This window comes from Tachypleus tridentatus, chromosome 6 (assembly GCF_004210375.1).
Source record: "Tachypleus tridentatus isolate NWPU-2018 chromosome 6, ASM421037v1, whole genome shotgun sequence".
Lineage (NCBI taxonomy): Eukaryota > Metazoa > Arthropoda > Merostomata > Xiphosura > Limulidae > Tachypleus > Tachypleus tridentatus.
This window is the reverse complement of record NC_134830.1, coordinates 34,842,964-34,863,061: the sequence shown is the minus strand read 5'-3', so window position 1 is coordinate 34,863,061 and position 20,098 is coordinate 34,842,964. Positions and strand designations below refer to the sequence as shown.

At 35.5% G+C, this 20,098-nt stretch overlaps 1 protein-coding gene and 1 long non-coding RNA gene across 2 annotated transcripts in view; both read left to right on the top strand.

Moving 5' to 3' along the window:
• Window positions 1–2,110: 2,110 nt before the first annotated feature.
• LOC143252226 (laminin subunit gamma-1-like) overlaps window positions 2,111–20,098 on the top strand; it is a 77,760-nt gene continuing 59,772 nt past the window's right edge. Inside the window, exon 1 of the mRNA XM_076504028.1 lies at window positions 2,111–2,995. Coding sequence (XP_076360143.1) covers window positions 2,506–2,995 — 490 coding nt within the window. The 5' untranslated portion in view covers window positions 2,111–2,505. The remainder of the gene's footprint in view (window positions 2,996–20,098) is intronic.
• On the top strand, window positions 4,431–15,845 carry LOC143252227 (uncharacterized). Its single transcript, XR_013028889.1, has 2 exons — window positions 4,431–4,723; window positions 15,668–15,845. It is a non-coding gene; the product is annotated as an uncharacterized LOC143252227 (long non-coding RNA).

Sequence of the window (20,098 nt, the reverse complement as noted above, 5' to 3'; positions counted from 1 at the left end):
TGTTGTAGTTGTATCTTTTGATTTTCCTTCACAGCATCCTTCATCAAATTTTGGAAACTACTTTTTCCAAAATGAAAATAGAAAAGGCAGTGTTGCTTTAGATGCTTTACTGGTGGTCCGCTAGACTTGATGAATAACTGAAAAATAGAATACGTGAGTATAAAACATCAGAAATATAACTTAAATCAGAAATATAATAAAATGTAAAGTATAACAGAACAAATGTACATACATAGTAAATATGTTTTAAATTCACAATGGTGTACATTGCTTAAAAGAAGAATCCTTTGTCATTCAACTGTGCAATGTAAAAATATTATGCTGAATGCCTGTGGGATTTACTTGAGTCTAAATTTGTAATCTATCAACTGATAGAGACGACACATGAAATGCAACGTAATGCTACAAACATACTTATTGATCCGAGATAGTGTCCAATCAAATATTTTAATGTCTCAATCTACTTTATAGATAGATGTTAGTAAGTTACCTCACGAAGTTTAATTACTCATGTAATCAGTTATGTAGTAAACATTAAACAACACATTTTACAAATGTGACATATTTTTTTACACAATATAAAGAGGGGGTAAATTGCTACAAATCCTCCACTGACAAAGAAGGTCTGCTTTAATTGTGTGTTTGTTGAATTTTACGCAGAAAGCTACTCGAGAGTTGTCCGCAATAGCCATCCCTAGAAGGAAGGCAACTAGTCAATACAACCAACCGCCAACTCTTGGGCTACTATTTACCAACGAGTAGAGGGTTTAACAAACGCATTATACCTTTTACATACGACTTGCATGGCCAGGTGGTTGAGGCACTTGACTTGCAATCTGAGGGTCGCGGGCTTGAATCCCCATTGCACTAAACATGCTCGCCCTTTCAGACGTTGACGTTATAATGTAACGGTCAATCTCACTATTCGTTGGTATAAGAGCAGCACAAGAGCTGGCGGTGGGTTTTGATGACTAGCTGCCTTCCCTCTAGTCTTACATTGCTAAATTAAGGAGGGTTAGCGCAAATAGACTTCGTGTACCGTGTTTCTCCGAAAATAAGACAGGGCTTATATTAATTTTCACTCCAAAATATGACACTAGGGCTTATTTTCGGGGGATGTCTTATTTTGATATATTAAAAAAATGAAGTTACAAAGTAAAACTATTAAACTAACGATTTAAAATAAACTATTATTAAACTATTAAACTAACTGATTAATACTTAAACAAACTAATTAACTAACTATTAAACTATTTTTTTTTTTTATTTCTTTCCTCTTCCTGCCACTCTTAACTAGGGCTTATTTTAAGGGTAGGGCTTATATTAAAACTATCCCCAAAAATCACACTAGGTCTTATTTTATGGGTAGGTCTTATTATCGGAGAAACACGGTAGCTGGTGTACCCGAAATTCAAAATAAACTAAATCGTCCACACGTTTGATAGAGAATGTTCGGTGACGTGTTTCGATCGGACGATTCGCACATTGCAAGTCGAGCGCATCCACCAAGCGATGCGAGACTTGTGACAATCTGCATGTACAGCATAAACTAGTAAAAAGCGCTTAATGATGATATTTGTCACACATAATTACAAACAATTCAATTAGTATAAACTTCCAAAACAAACTTCATAGGAAAACAAAATTTAAATCGTTACTGCAAAACTAAACAACAACAACAAAGATACAAATTCAAAGCGTTAATATTACTTATTTACGTTGAACTGGGCTGTTTGCCGTGTCCACCGCGGGGAACCGAAGCTTCAGCATTGTAAGTCTCTAAACTTACCGATGACCCATCGGGGGATAAGGGTACTCGTGAACTATGTGATGCTTTTATGTAACACATTTGTGAATTTATATTCAACTAATTGTTTACCTTCATTCCAAGGAAGATTTGATACTGATTATCGTATGTACAGTTTTAAGATAAAAAATGAATAATTATGTTATGGTTAATATTAGTTTGAACTCCTTTGGTTAAAATAAAATTTTCTCAATGTCTAGCTCTTAAGAGATTTTGGCCAACAGGTTTTCCTGTGCCGACATCTGGTTTCCATCCTACAGAGTTGCGGTTTCTAATTAAAGCACGAGAGAATCTCTCAGGCTTACAACCGGGTCGTGATCGCTCACTACCAGGAAGCCAGTCGTTTCTTTTCCGGTAATAGCAAGTTATAATAGTTATTTTATTTAAACTATGATTTGATAAAAACAATCTATTTTACTTAAAATGGTTTTTAATAGGATGAAAATACACTGTAATGTTGGTTTCAAAAGCATAACTAAGCTTTAAAATAGTAATACAAATATCAAAGATGTACACGCTTTCTCTATGAGCACGTGAGAACTCCACCCTCGCCTTATTCTGAATGTGGGAGAATCCTGCAGGTTATTGAGAACTGTGCGATACAACAGCCAATCACTACTAGCCGACCTCTCGACGATCGGCCCGCCAATACTCGCTTGCTAGCACTTACGACCATACATGTACATTTAAGAAGCCGCATGAGGTCGTGCGCTCAGAAGGAAATGGCGGAACGGGGTGAGGTAGTGAGTAGCGGTTACTGGTTTAGGAAATACAGTTGGGAAATCTTATGTACGTGGATTTTATTTTCGTGTTTCTTTCACCCTACTGCGAGCCAGAATGTCGAAAGATTAGGGTTTAACTCCAGGCGCAGGACGTCTAGTCCATGTTACGATGACCAGAGCCGACCCCAACGATGTATGCCAGAATTTAGCAACGCTGCTTTTAAATTGCGTGTAGAAGCAACTAACACGTGTGGAGAACGCGGTCCGACAGAATATTGTCTTCAGACAAGTGCAACTGGTGCAAAGAAGTCTTGTGAAACGTGTGACAGTAGATACCCGTATCTTGCTCACTCCCCGGATTACCTGACGGACTTAAACGACAATAACAACGAGACGTGGTGGCAGAGTGAAACAATGTATGAGGGGCTTCAGTATCCCACCCAAGTGAATTTAACTTTACACCTCGGTGAGTGAAAACCCTTGTTAGAATCTGTGGTTAAAATAAATGAAACACACACATTAATCGGAGCATGGAGAAAGACAATACCTACAATATTGTTAAAATATACTTTATTTGTCCGTTCATAACTGTTTCTTTTTGAGTAAAAGGTTAATAAATGTCGCATCAACTTGAGGTTAATGGTAATAACTCGCACAGTGTACTTTACTTTTCTCAGTAGAAACTAAAAACTTGGGATTCGTAGAAACAAAAACTTTATGATTAATTAATTACTCTTTATTTAAATGTGTAGTGTGTAAGTGTATTAACAACTTATAAGAATTAACGGCTTAACTTCCAGGCGTAAAAAAAGTATATATTTTAAGGTTGTTTGCTTGTTAGTTTCCAGTAGGTACAAAAGTTATTTGCTTCGCTTTTACAACTGAGTGCGTTATATTCAAATTAGACATTTCTATTTCCGTAGTGTTGTATTATATCTCTGTGGACTTGTCGCCAAACATGTTTTTACCTGCGACATGTACTGTGTGTACAGGCCGTTTGGTTTTCGAGTGTATTCGGTATGACGTAACTATTTTATGATTTGGGAGAATTGAACCTAATCTCGTATGTCGGGGGTGAGGGACGAAAGGAAAATAAGATGAAACAAAGCGGGTTTGAAAATTTATCTTTTTACTGATTAATTATAATTATGTAATTTCTTAAGTTAAACACTGAAATTAAGGATATATGTATATTTAAATTATAGTTTTAGTGAGTGACATATTATGTATGAGTAAGCTATTAATTTTTTCGGAGTTAACCGAGTTACATATTACGTTTTTTTTTTTTTATTACCCATCATACAGTACTTGTGATGCGTGCAGTTTGTACTTAATGTAAGTTACATCGTCAGATATGGTAAGGTATTAATAACAAGTGTTTTATTATGTTTATTGATATAACGTTGATAACTTTACTCTTTTCCATTATTTCCTTTGCCATGTTTCTCTTTGCTTCTCAAATTGGGCAGACGCGCAGATCGTGGACAGCCCTAGGGCTTGGCTTTGAAACACCGCACATGCTCGTGACTTGCACGGTTGAAGACCACCTCTCTCCCATTGGAGATTTTCCTTTTCTTACGTGCGTATAAAATGAAACTAGCAGGGAAGAATTCTTCATCGAAACGCAGCGCTTTGAGTTGTAAAGTTACAGATAATTGTTCTCGCTTCCAAACGTTGTTTAATACATTGACTATTGGAAGCAGTAAAATATTAGCTATATTTTCTAAACTATTAATATGTTGTGGAAAGAAGTATTGGATACTTTATTGGCATATGCTATATAATCAATTTATTATTCTGTTAACAAATTAATACACATGTTTGAGAATCCTTTAAAGATAATTCAGTCTTAACCAAAATGACCGTATTCCATGCTCAATCTTCAAATAATGTCCATCCGTTCATATTGCTCCAGTACTTCCATATAAACTGATATAAATATAGATGTGTCAGCATTTCGTATTGTTTGTTTAGCACGATTACGTGTAGTATATTTTTAGCATTTTGTTAACCCAGTATCACGCCTGTAGCGGTTATATACAGGAAGACATGAGTAAGGCTGACGCAGCGCCATCCACCCCCTTTTCTTTCCGTGGGATGGTTAAACATAATAAACAGAACTTTACTTCAGGTGGTGCTTACATATTGTTGACAGATGAGCAACGGCAACAACGCATGATATTAACAATTCGGAGTAAGTTGAAAAGGGATCCTTTGGCGGAGTGGCTTGAGAAGTAGTAGACAATAGGATAATAGTTGATGTCATTCAATGTTTTATACTGTTTTCATGTAAATCATTAATAGAACAGAACCCTAACATAAAAATCATGTTGTAGTTTCAGTGTTCAGATAGTTATATAAAGGAGAGGCTGAGGCATATTTAGGGGTAGCTGAAGCCTCACCCTTGCTGTCGCCAGTAACTGTATCGCTTGTTTTAATGTATAACTGTAGTTTATAGCTATTGTTTGTCTTTAAAGATTTATTCAGACTTTTAAACGATTTGTTTTTTCTATGTAAAACTACTTGTATCTTGGGGTGACGCCAGTCTTTTCCCCATGGAAGGATTAAAGTGGACTAAAAAAAAAAACGTCGAGGTCACGCGATCGACACTTACGCTAAAATATTTTTAGTTAAATATCTATCTATTTATTACAGTATTATAATACCCAAGATTGCTTATTTGTATCATAATTAATAATTCGGCAGAATATGAATATTTATTTTTATAAAAAGGTAAAATATGTTCATAATTATGGTTGAATGCATTTCCTTCCTTGTTTCAGTCTAATATTATAAACTGAAGCTCCCAACAAAAAACCTTCGTCATCTTGGAACACTTATGAGTGGGAATATACAACTCTATTAACCCTTCACTAGTCACGTGGGCTTAGGATATCCTAATTTCTCTTAGTTATTCATTAAAAAATAAATAAAAGTTGTAAAACAATAAAAAAAAACTTGTTCCTCTTACAAACTAACTATAGAAATACAAAACAATTTGTTTTTCCTTTTATAACCTAACGGTATTAATACAAAACAAAAAACATTTGTTCCATTTAGAAAGTAATTGTAGTAACGCAAAACAAAAACACCTTCCTTCAAAGAAACTAACTAAAGATACACAAACACTCATTCCTCTAGGAAACAACTGTAGTAATACAAATCAGTCGGTGTCATCGGTACCATTCAAGTTTAGGTCACTCTGCACATCATTCAAACAGGTAACTAAAAAAAAAACGAAACTTTGGAATTTTTAGGTAAGATAAATTTTAAGATCGCACCAGCCTTAGCAAGCGCCCTTTTGTATTGCCAATGTTGACTGTATCACTTGTTGTATGTGCGCTGCATTTATCGAAGAACAATGCAAATAACCTATCAATCATCATTAATTAACATATTGACTGTTAGATAAAATCACTTATGGGATTTGTTTTGGAATAAAACATAACTTGTTTGCTGAAATTAAAACGCACAGAACGATATTTTTACTATAGCTTTAGTAAATTAGATTGTTAAATACATAAAAATTATTTAAAGTTAGGGTATATTTGAGCATAAATTGGAAACAAGAGACTAAAATCTTATAAACTATAGTCTGATTGTGATTTTTCTCTTCACTAATGATGAGAATTCGAGCAGTTTGTGACAGTAGGCTGTTATTCCGCATTTGCTCTGTAAAACTTTACCATGCTTCCGGCACTAGTAAAACGAGTAATTGATCACTTATAGATTCTTATCATGCTTTCAGTAACTGGAACAAAAATTAGAGAATGTTAAAGCATATCGCATTCCAGAGGAATTGAGGGCAAACTTGAGTATGCTTACGGAACAAGAAAGCTGTTGAAACGATTTTCTACGCTGCACGTAAACCTATTCATGAGATGTTTTTATATAAGAACCGTTCAGTTCAAAATAAGCTACGCTAACAGGATGCATATTGACATTTTTGAACTACAAAAATTACGCTTTATTTTTGTTTAACATACAAAATACGTGAAAAATTGAAAACGGAAATTTGCTTTTCAAATTTTGAGATTACCAGGAATATCTTTAGTATATATTTCCAGCGACTGCCATGAATTTATAAAAAAAATAAAAAAAAACCTGACCAATACAATGTTGTTAAAAAGCCGAAAAATATCTTTCAGCATTTTCCCTGCTGTTTCAGATATTAATTACTAACGTCATGACTTTGGCTCGACATTCACGCAGATCCTGTACTGGTCTCCTGACCTTTGACAACGTGTTATTTAATCGGACGTAGAACTGGCTAGTCACACTTATTAAGAACTTAAAAACACTGTTAGAAATTTTAGTTTTTAAATAAATATCTATGGAAACAGGGTTTCATAACTGTTCAAAAACAAATACACACGAGCTTAGAATTGTAAACAGTTGGCGCGTTGTTTTTATACAGAAATAGATATTCCCTGATCTTTGTCCATTTCTCTTTTACTGTATATTTACTGTGATGATACATGTGACAGTTTTATGGCGAAGCGTAAGGTAATATAAATAATCCAAACTTGTGTAATGGCGCTCGCTAATCCATCGTTAGTAGCTCTTCGAGTGCGATGTTGATGTCTTTAATAAAAGTAGTGGAAGTGTATGCTGGTAGTTAGAGCTTGTTAAACATTTATTAATAAAAGTAGTGGAAGTGCATGCTGGTAGTTAGAGCTTGTTAAACATTTATTAATAAAAGTAGTGGAAGTGCATGCTGGTAGTTAGAGCTTGTTAAACATTTATTAATAAAAGTAGTGGAAGTGTATGCTGGTAGTTAGAGCTTGTTAAACATTTATTAATAAAAGTAGTGGAAGTGTATGCTGGTAGTTAGAGCTTGTTAAACATTTATTAATAAAAGTAGTGGAAGTGTATGCTGGTAGTTAGAGCTTGTTAAACATTTATTAATAAAAGTAGTGCTGGTAGTTAGAAGTGTATTTATTAATAAAAGCTGGTAGTTAGAGCTTGTTAAACATTTATTAATAAAAGTAGTGGAAGTGTATGCTGGTAGTTAGAGCTTGTTAAACATTTATTAATAAAAGTAGTGGAAGTGTATGCTGGTAGTTAGAGCTTGTTAAACATTTATTAATAAAAGTAGTGGAAGTGTATGCTGGTAGTTAGAGCTTGTTAAAAAATTTATTTTTATGACATCTTGTACTGCGCGTATGTATACCGTTAATACAAGTCCGATCACAGAAGCTTATATCGAATAAGGTTATATTTGGGGGGGGGGGAGCTACTTCTAGTAACATCTGCGTAATTTATTTCATAATCTTTACGCACATTAATTTATAAATATGACCAACTTAATGAAACGCCTCAAACAACGCAAACGTGCAGCGACATAGTATTGTTTCAAAAATATATGCTACAAATTTGAGAATAAACTATGCAACGCTAACCTTTAAAGTTTGTTACCTTAATGAGTTTCGGTAGGAGAAAATGATTAACACCACGTCATTTATATCTGTATTACAGTTAATCTAAAGGAGGGATGTATTTTACCGGTTTTCATTTTTAATTAAATTAAAAATGCTTTAGTAAACTAGTTTAATTGCATTTCAGTTTTTGTCATTGATTTTGCGCTAAACTGCACGAGGTCTATCTGCGCTAGCATTGTTTAAATTAGCACTGAAAAACTAAAAGGAGCATGCCGCCAACCTTTGGGCCACGCTTTCTACCAACAAATAGGGGAATTGCTCGTCACTTTATAACGCCCCTACGGTTCAAATGAGTGAACATGTTTGGGTTTAGAACCTGAATATTGCGAGTCGAGTTTCCTATTCACCAGGACATGCCAGGTCATTTTACTTTTGCGTATTAGGTACTGACTTTATATATGCAAAAACGGCTCGTTTGGGTTGAGAAAATATTTTACACAGAAGAGCGAACAACGTTTCGACCTTCTTCGGTCATCGTCAGGTTCACAAAGAAAGAGGTAACTAACCGGAAGCTGACCACATTAAATAAAATTATATATTCAAACATCTAACACCGCCCTCTACGTTCAGACACTCAGTTGCACAACCCCTTTCAAACATGTGGTCAGTTACCTCTTTCTTTGTGAACCTGACGATGACCGAAGAAGGTCGAAACGTTGTTCGCTCTTCTATGTAAAATATTTTCTCAACCCAAACAGGCTTTTTTTGCATATATATTTCTCTACAAGTGGGTTTTCTCAACAGGTACTGACTTTATAAACGATTTTTTTTGTTCGGAAAGTTGTTGAAGAGAAATAAGTTGGGATTTATTCTAGAATGATGTCTGTTGGAACCTTTGTCTTATGTTGAGTAAAGCATTGAAATTGACAGGAACTATGAGCTACCAACTGACAACTTTCGTAAGTACATGCGAGACACGTTTAATCAAACAAACCTGTATTCAGTTCTTTTTTGGAGCATGATATTGTGTGAATGTTGAAGAGTGGAATGGTGATAATGATAATACAACCCTCAGAAAGTGTTGTCACGTTCCAATAGTGATTCCAAAGATGGACGAAACTTCAAGATTATTTATGGAATTTGGGTAGGTAGATATAACAACTTTCATCAATACCTTTTCTATTATATGGATAGGTTATTGTCTGGACGTGATAGAAAGCACTCTTTGATTCAGTACGTGAGACCTTGCTACTGATAAATTGAGCAAGACAAGTTCAGCATTCAGTGAATGTTATGTGAATTTTGTACTATGCCATTTAGTTTAACTAAAGGCTGTCGTAGGTTTAAGTTAAAAGGGATTCAATGGGAGAGGTATCTCAGTTATGTGGATATCATTTTTGTATTTGCCATACATTTGAGTGCTGAGAGCTTGATAATGGCATTTCAATCTAACCTTTTCACAGCTTCATGCATAACACCGAGACCAAGAAGATTTGTATTAATGCCTATGTATATGGAACCTCTCGGTAGCATAGGCATGAATGGTGTTCAATGATTTTGTTAATACTGCAGTGGTCGACGTTTGGTCACATTCTGAAATCAAATAGTAAGTCTACAACTTTCTAGGTTTTGCATAGTTTTATCAATGATTTGAGGCCAGTTTCTCGGATTAGATGGATCTATACTGCATCAAAATGTGAAACACGGAACTTCCTGGTCATCTGAGAGAACTGCGTTACTCGTGTGAGCTCAACACAGAAATTAAAAAATCGATGAACTGCTCATGAAATTGCTGGTATTTGTAAATCCGAATGACCAACTGACAGAATAGGTGCAACATATTATGACATATAATGTATGTCTGATTTAAAGAAAAACATAACATAAAACTTATGATGGCCTTAGTAAAGACTATTTTGACTAAAAATGACCCACTTATGATAGATCTCTGAATAAAAGCAAGTATTACAGTGAGTAAAGCGATAGTAGTGTTAGCTTGTTTTAATCAAATCTTTTGGATGGTGACACAAGTGACTGGGTATTTTCACATTTACAGGATGGTGTGTGTATGATGTGAGCGTGCATGTGAATCATACACTAATAACTTCTGAATAATGTGCCAAAAAGAAGCTGTTTGCTGTTGTAACAATTGTTAAACAAAGTTGCACCATTTCCATGGTAGAAAGTTGACCGTTCAGATGGACCATATGTCCACCTGAAGTGGCTGATGATATTCCAAAATAACGTTTGAAAGGTGTACGCTTTAATCATTTTTAGTCAGTGCAATCGTATAACTTCGTCATTACAACACTATCTGAATTAACAACATAGGAATACTAATGAGTAATTTCATCGGTCAGTAAGACTGATCTCATGTAGTGAAGATCCATCATATTTTGGACAAAGTTAAGCAGCATTGACGATAATCATAAGTGACCAACAAGGACCTTTTGTGGTAAGGTGGAGTGTGGTCATCCTAAACTGGAAAACCTAATACTGAAACACCTAATACCTTGACCTTATACACATAGATGAGATAAATATACTGAATATGTTTATAATGGTGTATTATCAAGCTGTGAAACATTTTTGCAGACTTGGGATACAGTTAGTGGCACCCCGAGTTTCACGTTTGGATTTCGCGTGACTGTACGGAAATAGAGAATGTCGTACCTTGATCACAAGTATGTATGTAGAAATATCTTTCCTCGTTGTATTTTAATAAATATTGAGGTGTGGTGTGAACACTTTACTATACGCGCTGCTCAGAGAAAAACGCAAACCAGTTACATCAAAAGAAAATCTGGGAAGTGATTCTACGTTCTATAGAGAACCAGTCTAGATGTAGCTGGTTTTCTGCATGACAAGATAATTGGTATGTACTGGTCGTTACTGCTTTTCGAATGGGATGAGTGGCTGTCGCACGTAGTGGTCAAGTATTACGTAATTTAGCTAATCGTTCTTTACATTCTTTGGTATTCAAATGAAAAGTAGAGCTTCTAAAGGACCTGACTTAAATCCTTTTAAGTAGCACGAGTGTACCGTAGCGTCCACAGAAATGTGTGTATATAGCTGCATATGTTGGTTCACATGAATGTGTTTATTTAGCTGGTGGGTAAGTCAGCTGTAAAGTAAGATGTAGTAATAAAATAAAACTTTGAACTGGTGACTGGTTAGAACAATTATATCTACCAGAGGCGTTTAACCTACTTGAATCTTGCGAGACAAGACCGTATCTCATCCGCAAATAGTTTAACAAGGTGAATTAGGAGCTGCAACAGTCGTGCGATCATTGTAAGTCTAGCTTTTGAAATAATCGTGGAAGTGAAGCCTTTCACTGAGGAACCTCTTCAACTTTTGCATCAGGAAATAGTGGATGAGCCAGTTAATTCACATTAGTGGAGGACTATATTATATTATTTCGACTCTGCTGATGAGGAAGATGTTTCCACCACATATCTGGTAGTATACAAAGAGTCAGATGAGGGATAGTTTGAGAAGACGAATTTGGCCTTCTAGTTATTATGTTTGTCTTTTGGTGTTTGAACTCGCATTACTTCTTGCATTATGTCTGTCCTGAAACTGTATTATTATTATTACTCGCGGAGTTTTATTACTTACTTGTTGGATTCAATTTCATTCGAGAATTGCACAGGTCTTTTAAACAGAGTAGTTGTGTAATAATACTAATGAATATGATTCATTCGTAAGATTGTCGCAAGAGAAACGCCCATATAAACAACTTAAGAATGAAAACAGTTTATACAAATAAGCTGATTTAAAATGTTTTTATATCTAATTCTAACTGAACTGAAACTGCTAAACGAATATCTCTACTTGGCCTCATAGTTTAAGACTAATAATCGTATTTATAATGTTCATATGAAGTTGGCAAATGCATAACAAAAGTTGAAAGAAATCTGCTCTCTGAAGTATATACGAATCAAGCCGTTTTTTTTTTTAATTTAGATGTAACTGAATATTTATATAAGAACCATTAGTTTTGGTTTGTTTTGAATTTTGCGAAAAGGTACTCGAGGGCTATCTGCGCTAGCCATCTGTAATTTAGCAGTGTAAGACTAGAGGGAAGGCAGCTAGTCATCACAACTTACCGCCAACTCTTGGGCTACTCTTTTACCAACGATCAGTAGGATTGAGCGTCAAATTATAACGCCCCCACGGCTGAAAGGGGGCGAGCATGTTTAATGTGACGGGGATTCGAACCAGTGACCCTCGGATTACGAGTCCAAATGCCTTATCCACATCGCCATGCCGGGCCAGAACCATTAGAACTGGCAAGCAATTAGAACAGTACGAACTATCTCGTCGCTTCTGGTCAGGCAGAGACTATAAATGGTGTACTAGTTTTACAACATACAAGATAATGCATTCAATTAAAACGCTTCATCATCTATCCTGTAAGCGTATATGATCAGAACTATGTCTAGTCTAGAAATGTTTCGAAATTCAAATACGCTGTTTAGAAACTATATAAACAGTAGTTTTATCGAACAACAACCAGAGAAGAAAAGTAAATAATAATTGCTGAAATGTTGTCAACCCAAACAATTAATTGTAATTAGAGTAGAGTTTGGTTATTTGCTACTTGTCTTAGTTGAGACGACGAAGGCCAAGGCAATTAAAAAACAAAAAACCGATGTGGTCCAAAATTAGTTGTTTCACGCTTGTTGATTCTTTGTCGATCTGTAGAATGAAAAATGGGGAGGGGAATTGGTTGACGTCTGTTTTTTTTTTGTTTTGTTTTTTTGTTGTTGTTTTTTTTTTTACACAAAACTACACAATGGACAACGGGTCCTCTGCGTTTTGAACCCCATGAGTTAACATTGTAAACATTAATTAGCAGGCGGATCTGGAGCAACTGTTAGACAGCCATGAAAGTCTTTTTGGGGGGGAACATGAATGAGAATTTTATTAATTTAGGGTGTGAAACATTGATATTATAGGTGAAAACAAAATTATTCTGGATGAACCTGGTTCCGGTGTTTGGTTTTGAAGGATGTTTGCAAGGATCACGATCTTTCGTAATCTTCCATATTCAGTGAAAGCGATTCCTTCAGTGGAGACCCTCGCTAGTACAGCGGTAAGTCTACAGATTTACAACGCTAAAATCAGGGGTTCGATTCCCCTCGGTGGGCTCAGCAGATAGTCCGCTGTGGCTTTGCTAAAAGAAAAACGCACAAAAAACACACCTTCAGTGGAACAGTGGTAAGTCCATGGACTTAAAATGCTATACTTCGGGGTTCGATTACCCGCGGTGGATACAGCTTTGTGGCTTTGCTCAAAAACAAAAAAGTAAACTGAAACTCGTTTACATGTATTCTCAAGACGACTGAGTTAACCTGAAGATGACCTAAGAAGGTTGAAACGTTGTTCTGCCCTTTATTTTAACTAAAGTGTTAACACTCACACCAGCCGTCTTGAGAATACATTTTTACTTCAAGTGGATTTCTCGTCATCATGAAACTCGTTCAGTTATACAGCAGAATGATGACGTAGGAGTGCTGGGCAAATAAAGATTCTGAAAATATTTGAAGTTTCTACGAGTGACTGACTTCAGTGCTTATAGATGTTCGTTTAAGACAGCAGTTTCATCTTTCAGCAAACGGCTTAATGTCCATTCTACTTTATCTCTAAGAAAATAATGATGCTCTAGAAGATACAGGGATTAACAATTCATGGACCCTACATAGCCCTCATTTCCTGCCCCATTCCAGTGGATCATCGGTAAATTGAAAGGCTTATAACGCAAAAATTAGGTTTTTGATACCCGTGGTGCACATGGAACAAATAGCCCATTATGGTCCTATTAGATAACGTAAAAAACAACAAAGAAAACATTCTCACTATCACTTGTAATTTTTCTTTCCTTCCAAAAAGTAAATAAAGACCATATAAATAAACCCTGAAATGAATGGTCTGATTTATGAATGAATTCACTGAAATTTGAAGATACTGAATTTCTTTATTTTTCCCCAAGAGGATATGTGATATTTTTATACATTTATTTTTATATACTTGAAAGAGGGATTGCAAAACAAAATGCTTGTTTTCTAAATTACTTGAAGTGTTAATTTTATATTATAAGATGTATATCTACTTTCTGTCATTGAAAGAATTATATAAAACTTGTAGAGAGTGAACGACACATATGCGTAGATAGTCCAGTTGGGTGTACGTAGATATAAGTTTACACATGTCCTTATATGACTTTGTAGAACTTTCTGTTGAAAGCTCTAAAGTTTCATGATAAACTTATGATTCCATCATGTTTGGATAAACATCTAAGCTGTTTTCTTTGGACATATATACGCCACAGATATAACTGGTAGATAGCCTCCACAAATTATTCGCCGTTCTTTACAACAGGCTACTATTAGATAGCACCTGAAGTTATTTAAAGTTCGTTATATAAAGTATTGGTCTGGTGGTGAGGGCGCTTGACTTGCAGTCGCCGTTTTGAATTCTCATCATTGAATATGTTCATCCTTTGAGTTATGAGGGCGTTATTATGCTATGATCAATAACACCGTTTGTTAGTAAAAAGACAGTGCATGAGTTGGCGGTGGGTGACGTTGAGTAGCTGCTTTCTCTCTTGTCTATTATTACTAAAGTAACGACAGCTAACGCAGGAAGCTCTCGAGTAGTTTTGCGTTAAATTCAAAAAACAAAAACAAAACATCGTCAGATTTCGTTTCAGACATATTTTATAGATGATATTTTGGAGCTGATTGGACGAACCTTTAACTAGATGATATTTCGGAGATGATTGGACAAACGTTTGATTATTGGATCTCAATGAGTTTTTAATATTTTCTGTTCTTTTCTTTCCACATTTTCGCATAAAAGTAATGTATGTGATAATAGGTATTTGCTTTTTGTATGATATCAGTATATATTTGAGATTTACAGAGGATGTCTGAGTGTTACACAAAAAGAGGAAATGTAACAAGAAACTGATCAAACTTAACCTCAATTTGTACTCGCCGCTGTAAAACCAAACATTTTTTGCTTGTTTCAAGCTAAACACATAACGGTTGTCAGGGCATAGATGGCCTATTGTTTAGCTTTGTGTTTAATAATAATAAAAATGTTTGTAATTAAGCACAAAGCTACATAAAGGGCTATTTGTGCTCTGCCCACCACGGGTATGGCAACCCAGTTTCTAGCGTTGTAAGTCCGTAGACATATCAAGAAATGACAAAACATGTTCAGATTTATATTGGAGCTTAATGAAATTTGTTATGATGATGTAACTAGTTGTTAATTAGAAACAGTTTGCTTGTTTGAATTTAATTACAAAGCTTCACAGTGGGCTGCCTGTGCTCTGCCCACCACGAGTATCGCAACGCGGTTTCTAGCGTTGTAAGTTCTTAGACAATTAACGTCTGTTATAGAAGCGGAACGTTTTGTACTGCCACATACAAAAAATTTTATAAAGTTTAGATATGCTTGAAATATATGAAGTGATTTTTTATTTACTCTAGCGAATCAATACATTAAATTCACTTCGTGAAAATCGAATCTCGCTGCAGCACCGCCCAATCACACACCGTCAATGTGGTCCTTTTTTTTTTCCCTCAGTATCTGTTTAGATCGGTTAGATAACCCAATTATAAAGTGCAATTAAAATGGTTTAAGGATGAAAGCTCTTGATGCTGGCTTTTTGACCAAAAATGAATTATTCTAGATTAAGCCTACTTGTGTACTAACTTTGGTCACATGTCTGTATTGTTTAGGCACGAGAACCTTGGAGTTTGACTCTGTAGTCACATGACCGTTTGTTAGGTATTACTTGCCATGAATTACGCATAACCATGAATGGCAAGTACGAAGGTACAGTCCATTGACGTTTGTGGGCTCGGGAAATAAGGTGAAAATGCTATCTGTACGTAGATAAGTGTGCTTCGGTATTGCTGCTAGTACTATACAAGGTCTGACGATGACGCAGAACGTAGGTAAGATGGAGATCAGCTGAGCACCGTGAGGCACGGGGTGCTTGACTCACCGTACTCTGTATTACAAACTTGTTCCTTTAAAGCCGTTGGTCAACCACTATTCGTCATGAACGACAGTTGAAGATATTAATCGAATGACGTCATTGCTATGTGAAAGTTGCGTGGGCAGAATCGGCACAACCTGGTACATGTTATACGGCCATGTGTTAAAATTTCAAAAGTAAACACTGAAGTGAGCCCCAAAACACTCGTTACAGGGCCATATGAATGATAATGTTGTTATTCATTACCTAGTAGTGTCAATATTAGCACCTTATATGGTGAGAAATACTTGAAGAAAACAAGCGTGATAATGTTTTTATCGTTTGTGTGTTTTTATTCTCGCGATAAAGAATGTGAGCTAATCACATTATATCGTTTATAATAAACCTCTCTCTAATTTATAAGTATTATACAAAGAAATAAGTCATATGTGGGGTAAATATCTACATGTAATAAAATTTGTATCCGGATATGCATCCCAAGACATAATATCTTTCGTTGGCATAGGAATTAGAGGTATAGCTGACTTGAAGAATCCAATAATTAAATCTAATTTTTCCAAGGTTGAATTTTGTTCGTTTTTAAGCCCAAAGCTGCACAATGGGCTGTTACTAATGTGATAGACACAATAATAGAAATTCTTTAATGAAACATAACATTGTATTCTTCACACCACATCATTTTAAGAACAGAATAAACTCTGATACACAGCCAGAGAACAGATACTGTATTTTCTGTTAGAATGTAATTGAATTGAAATAAAGAGCAAAAACTGTTGTTTATATCGCCTGGCTTGACTTTTCTGTTTCGTTATTCTGCATACAGCTACAAAGAAGAGCCGATGTATCTTATGATCAAGTTGGTATGTAGGCTTAACACTAGGAAATATATGGTAATAGTTATTGTTTTTATAGAAGTTTTTAACTTGCAATACTGCGCATCAACTTCAATTTCAAAATCTACTTGTAATTTTTTTTTCATATAAATGTTCCGCATACGCTGGTTGCTAATTTAAGCATTATTATTAGTAAACTCTTTATTTTATCGTTGGGTTTCTGTAATACATATACCCGCCCCTTTCCCCAATAAGCCGTTTTTTATGTAAATTAGCTATTTTCTTCTCGTACTTTAAAGAAAAGATCATATTTCATTTTTGTCGATACTTTTTATGCTTGACAAAACTTATAGAAAAAGCAGATCGATTACAATATTTTTTTTTTTAAATTTTGAGCAAAGCTACACGATGGTAATCTGAGCTAGCCGTACCTAATTTAGCATTGTAAGACTAGAGACAAAGCAGCTAGTTATCACCACCTGCAGGCCTGGCATGGCCAGGTGGTTATGGTATTCGCCTTGTAATCCGAGGGTCGCGGGCTCGAATCTTCGTTACCCCAAACATGTTCGCCCTTTCAGCAGTGTAAGCGTTATAATGTCACGGTCAATCCCACTATTCGTTGGTAAAAGAGTAGCCCAACAGTTGGCGGTGGGTGGTAATTACAAGCTGTCTTCTCTCTAGTCTTGCACTGCTAAATTAGGGACGGCTAGTACAGATAGTCCTCGTGTAGCTTTGCGCGAAATTCAAAACAAACCAATTACCACCCGTCATCAACTCTTGGGTTAACTCTCTTATCAACGAATAGTGGGATTGATCGTAACTTGTAATGCTCTTATGGCTGAAAGGATGAGCATGTTTTGTGTGACGGGGATTCAAACCCGCGACCGTCAGATTACGACCCGAGCACCCTAACCATCTAGCCATGCCGAGTCACTAAATTAATAAAACTTTGTATTAATTACAAAAACTCCGGCAGTGTCTAGAAAAGACGAGAACGTTCCACCATTTGTGGACTCGACTTCTTTGTAAACCACCCAAGCCTCTGTGATGGCATCAAGGTCTGCTGGTATCTCACGCTTTGAAGCTTAACTTGATTGGTTTCAGGGCGGGAAAGGAACTTGCATCAATGAATTAGTCACCCAGTATATTAGATGTGGGTATGGTGTTCTAACAAAGTTTTTAAAACGTTCTTCCTGTGATTTTAAGATGTTATATTTCGTTAGTATCCGCTATTTATTCTACAATCGCACATTAATATGTATATTAACAAAAACATTTTTTTGTTATCCGATACGACATTATAAACTGAAATGCATTAATATGGAAACGTAAGAACAGCCTAAGCGTAAGCAAAAAGGTACATACAACACGCATGATAAAATTAACTGTATTGGTATAGTGCAATTAATGACCTCATTGTAAAGACCGTTGGGTTGGGACCTCTACTGTCTTACAATGCTAAAATCCGAGATTCGATTCTCCGTTGTGGATGCATCAGATAGTCCATTGTGGCTTTGCATTATAATAAAGACAGACCCAATTACAACGGATAAGTCTGCAGGATAAGGTCTTAAAACTCGGGTTTCGATACCCAAGGCGGTCAGAGCACAAATAACCTATTGCGTGCTTAATAACCACCCAACCAAAATGTTGGGCACGTTTGGTACTGAGCCACAGGTGGAACATTTAACTTAAGTTTAGAATTCACGCTCTTAACCTCACCACTAGTGGCGTTTCTTCGTGTTTATAATAATGTTCATATTATCTGTTCATGCATTTAAACTGGTCGTGGGTGTTCACAAACTGCTTGCCAGTCCATAAGTGGGACTCACGGGACTTTAATAACGCGGGTCACACACAGAGACAGACAGACAGACAGAAAACGTAATCAAAAGCTGTCAACATTATCTCTGGGAGTTCCTATGTGTTGTACATATAAAACGAATAACGTACCGTATTATTGTTTATATTTACAGTTGTAGCAGGCTCAAAACAAACGTACTCAATATGTGGACTCCTACAAGCAGTGAATAGTATACAAAAAGAAAAATGGCATTTGAAAACTAAAGTTCCCTCCATAAAGGAAACTCAGAATTTTCGGTTGAACTTTTCGCCTTGTTTTATAAGAACAAATATCTAGAAAAGAAAGAAAATAGAACTAAAAAAATTATATTTAAGGATTTACTTACAGAACTGTTTAACCAATAGTATTGTAGTTTTACATTTATTAAAACTACTTAAAATTTGTATTATATACGCATACTCTTTATAATGTGAAAAGGACTTTCCCTCTCTCTATGTGAGAAGTAAACTACGAGATAAACTACAAAAAACAAAGTAACTTTCCTTTTAAAACTGTGAAGCTGTGTGGATAGTGTTTTGTTTGTTTTGATTTTCAATTGAAGTGCAATGAAGCTTAGCTGTTTCCATTTGTTTTACCTCCAAGACAATGACACGTTTTTAATAACTTCAGTTAATAATGGAGTTAAGTCACTTAGTTGTTGTTCAGCACTTCTCATTCTCACAAGTGTTAAAACAAACGCAGAAGACTGGGGGAGGGGGATAATGGATAGCTCAACTTTGTAAGTAATGGAAAAAAGTAACAAAATCAGAGGTGAAGAAGTCAAAGTTACGAATAAACGTGGGAAACTTTGACATGCAAGAAAATAATAGTAAGAAATATTTATCACAATGTAGTTTATGAAAAGTGTTGTTTCATTTTGAGTATATAAAACCGACTTCCTGATTTATCAGTTAGTTGTTTTTCTGAATGACAGTGAAATTAATTCAAATAAAATAATTATTAACAGTTGGTATTGAAAAAAACGAATATTGTATTATTAATTATTTACCTAACGCTGATTTATAAGTGACTTGAAGAACATTTATTATATAAACAATAACAAATCATTTACTTAATTTAGTTCATGTTGTAACTACTGCAATGTCTGTCGTATCCAAGCCGGCTTGCTAAGTCCTGGTGATATGCAAAAAGCCTCTTCGGCACTGGTTATGACGGATATAGTGAGATTGGAATCATAACACTGCACAACAAAGTTATTGCTTCTTGAACACTGTTGGGTGTTCCTTGTATATTTTTAGCTGCTGATCACGAAAATCACATCCAAATTTGCCCATCACGTACCGTTTCATCGAAATCTTCAGTTTCACCAGGACATTGCTACAATGGAAAAACGATATCATGTCCAATGCACTGAACATTGAATACAAACGAAAATCAGGAGCAAAACAATTATGTTGAACTTAATAGCGTATTAGAAACATAAACGCACTTAAATACGTTATTGCCGGTAAACAGTTAACTGTCTTTTTCT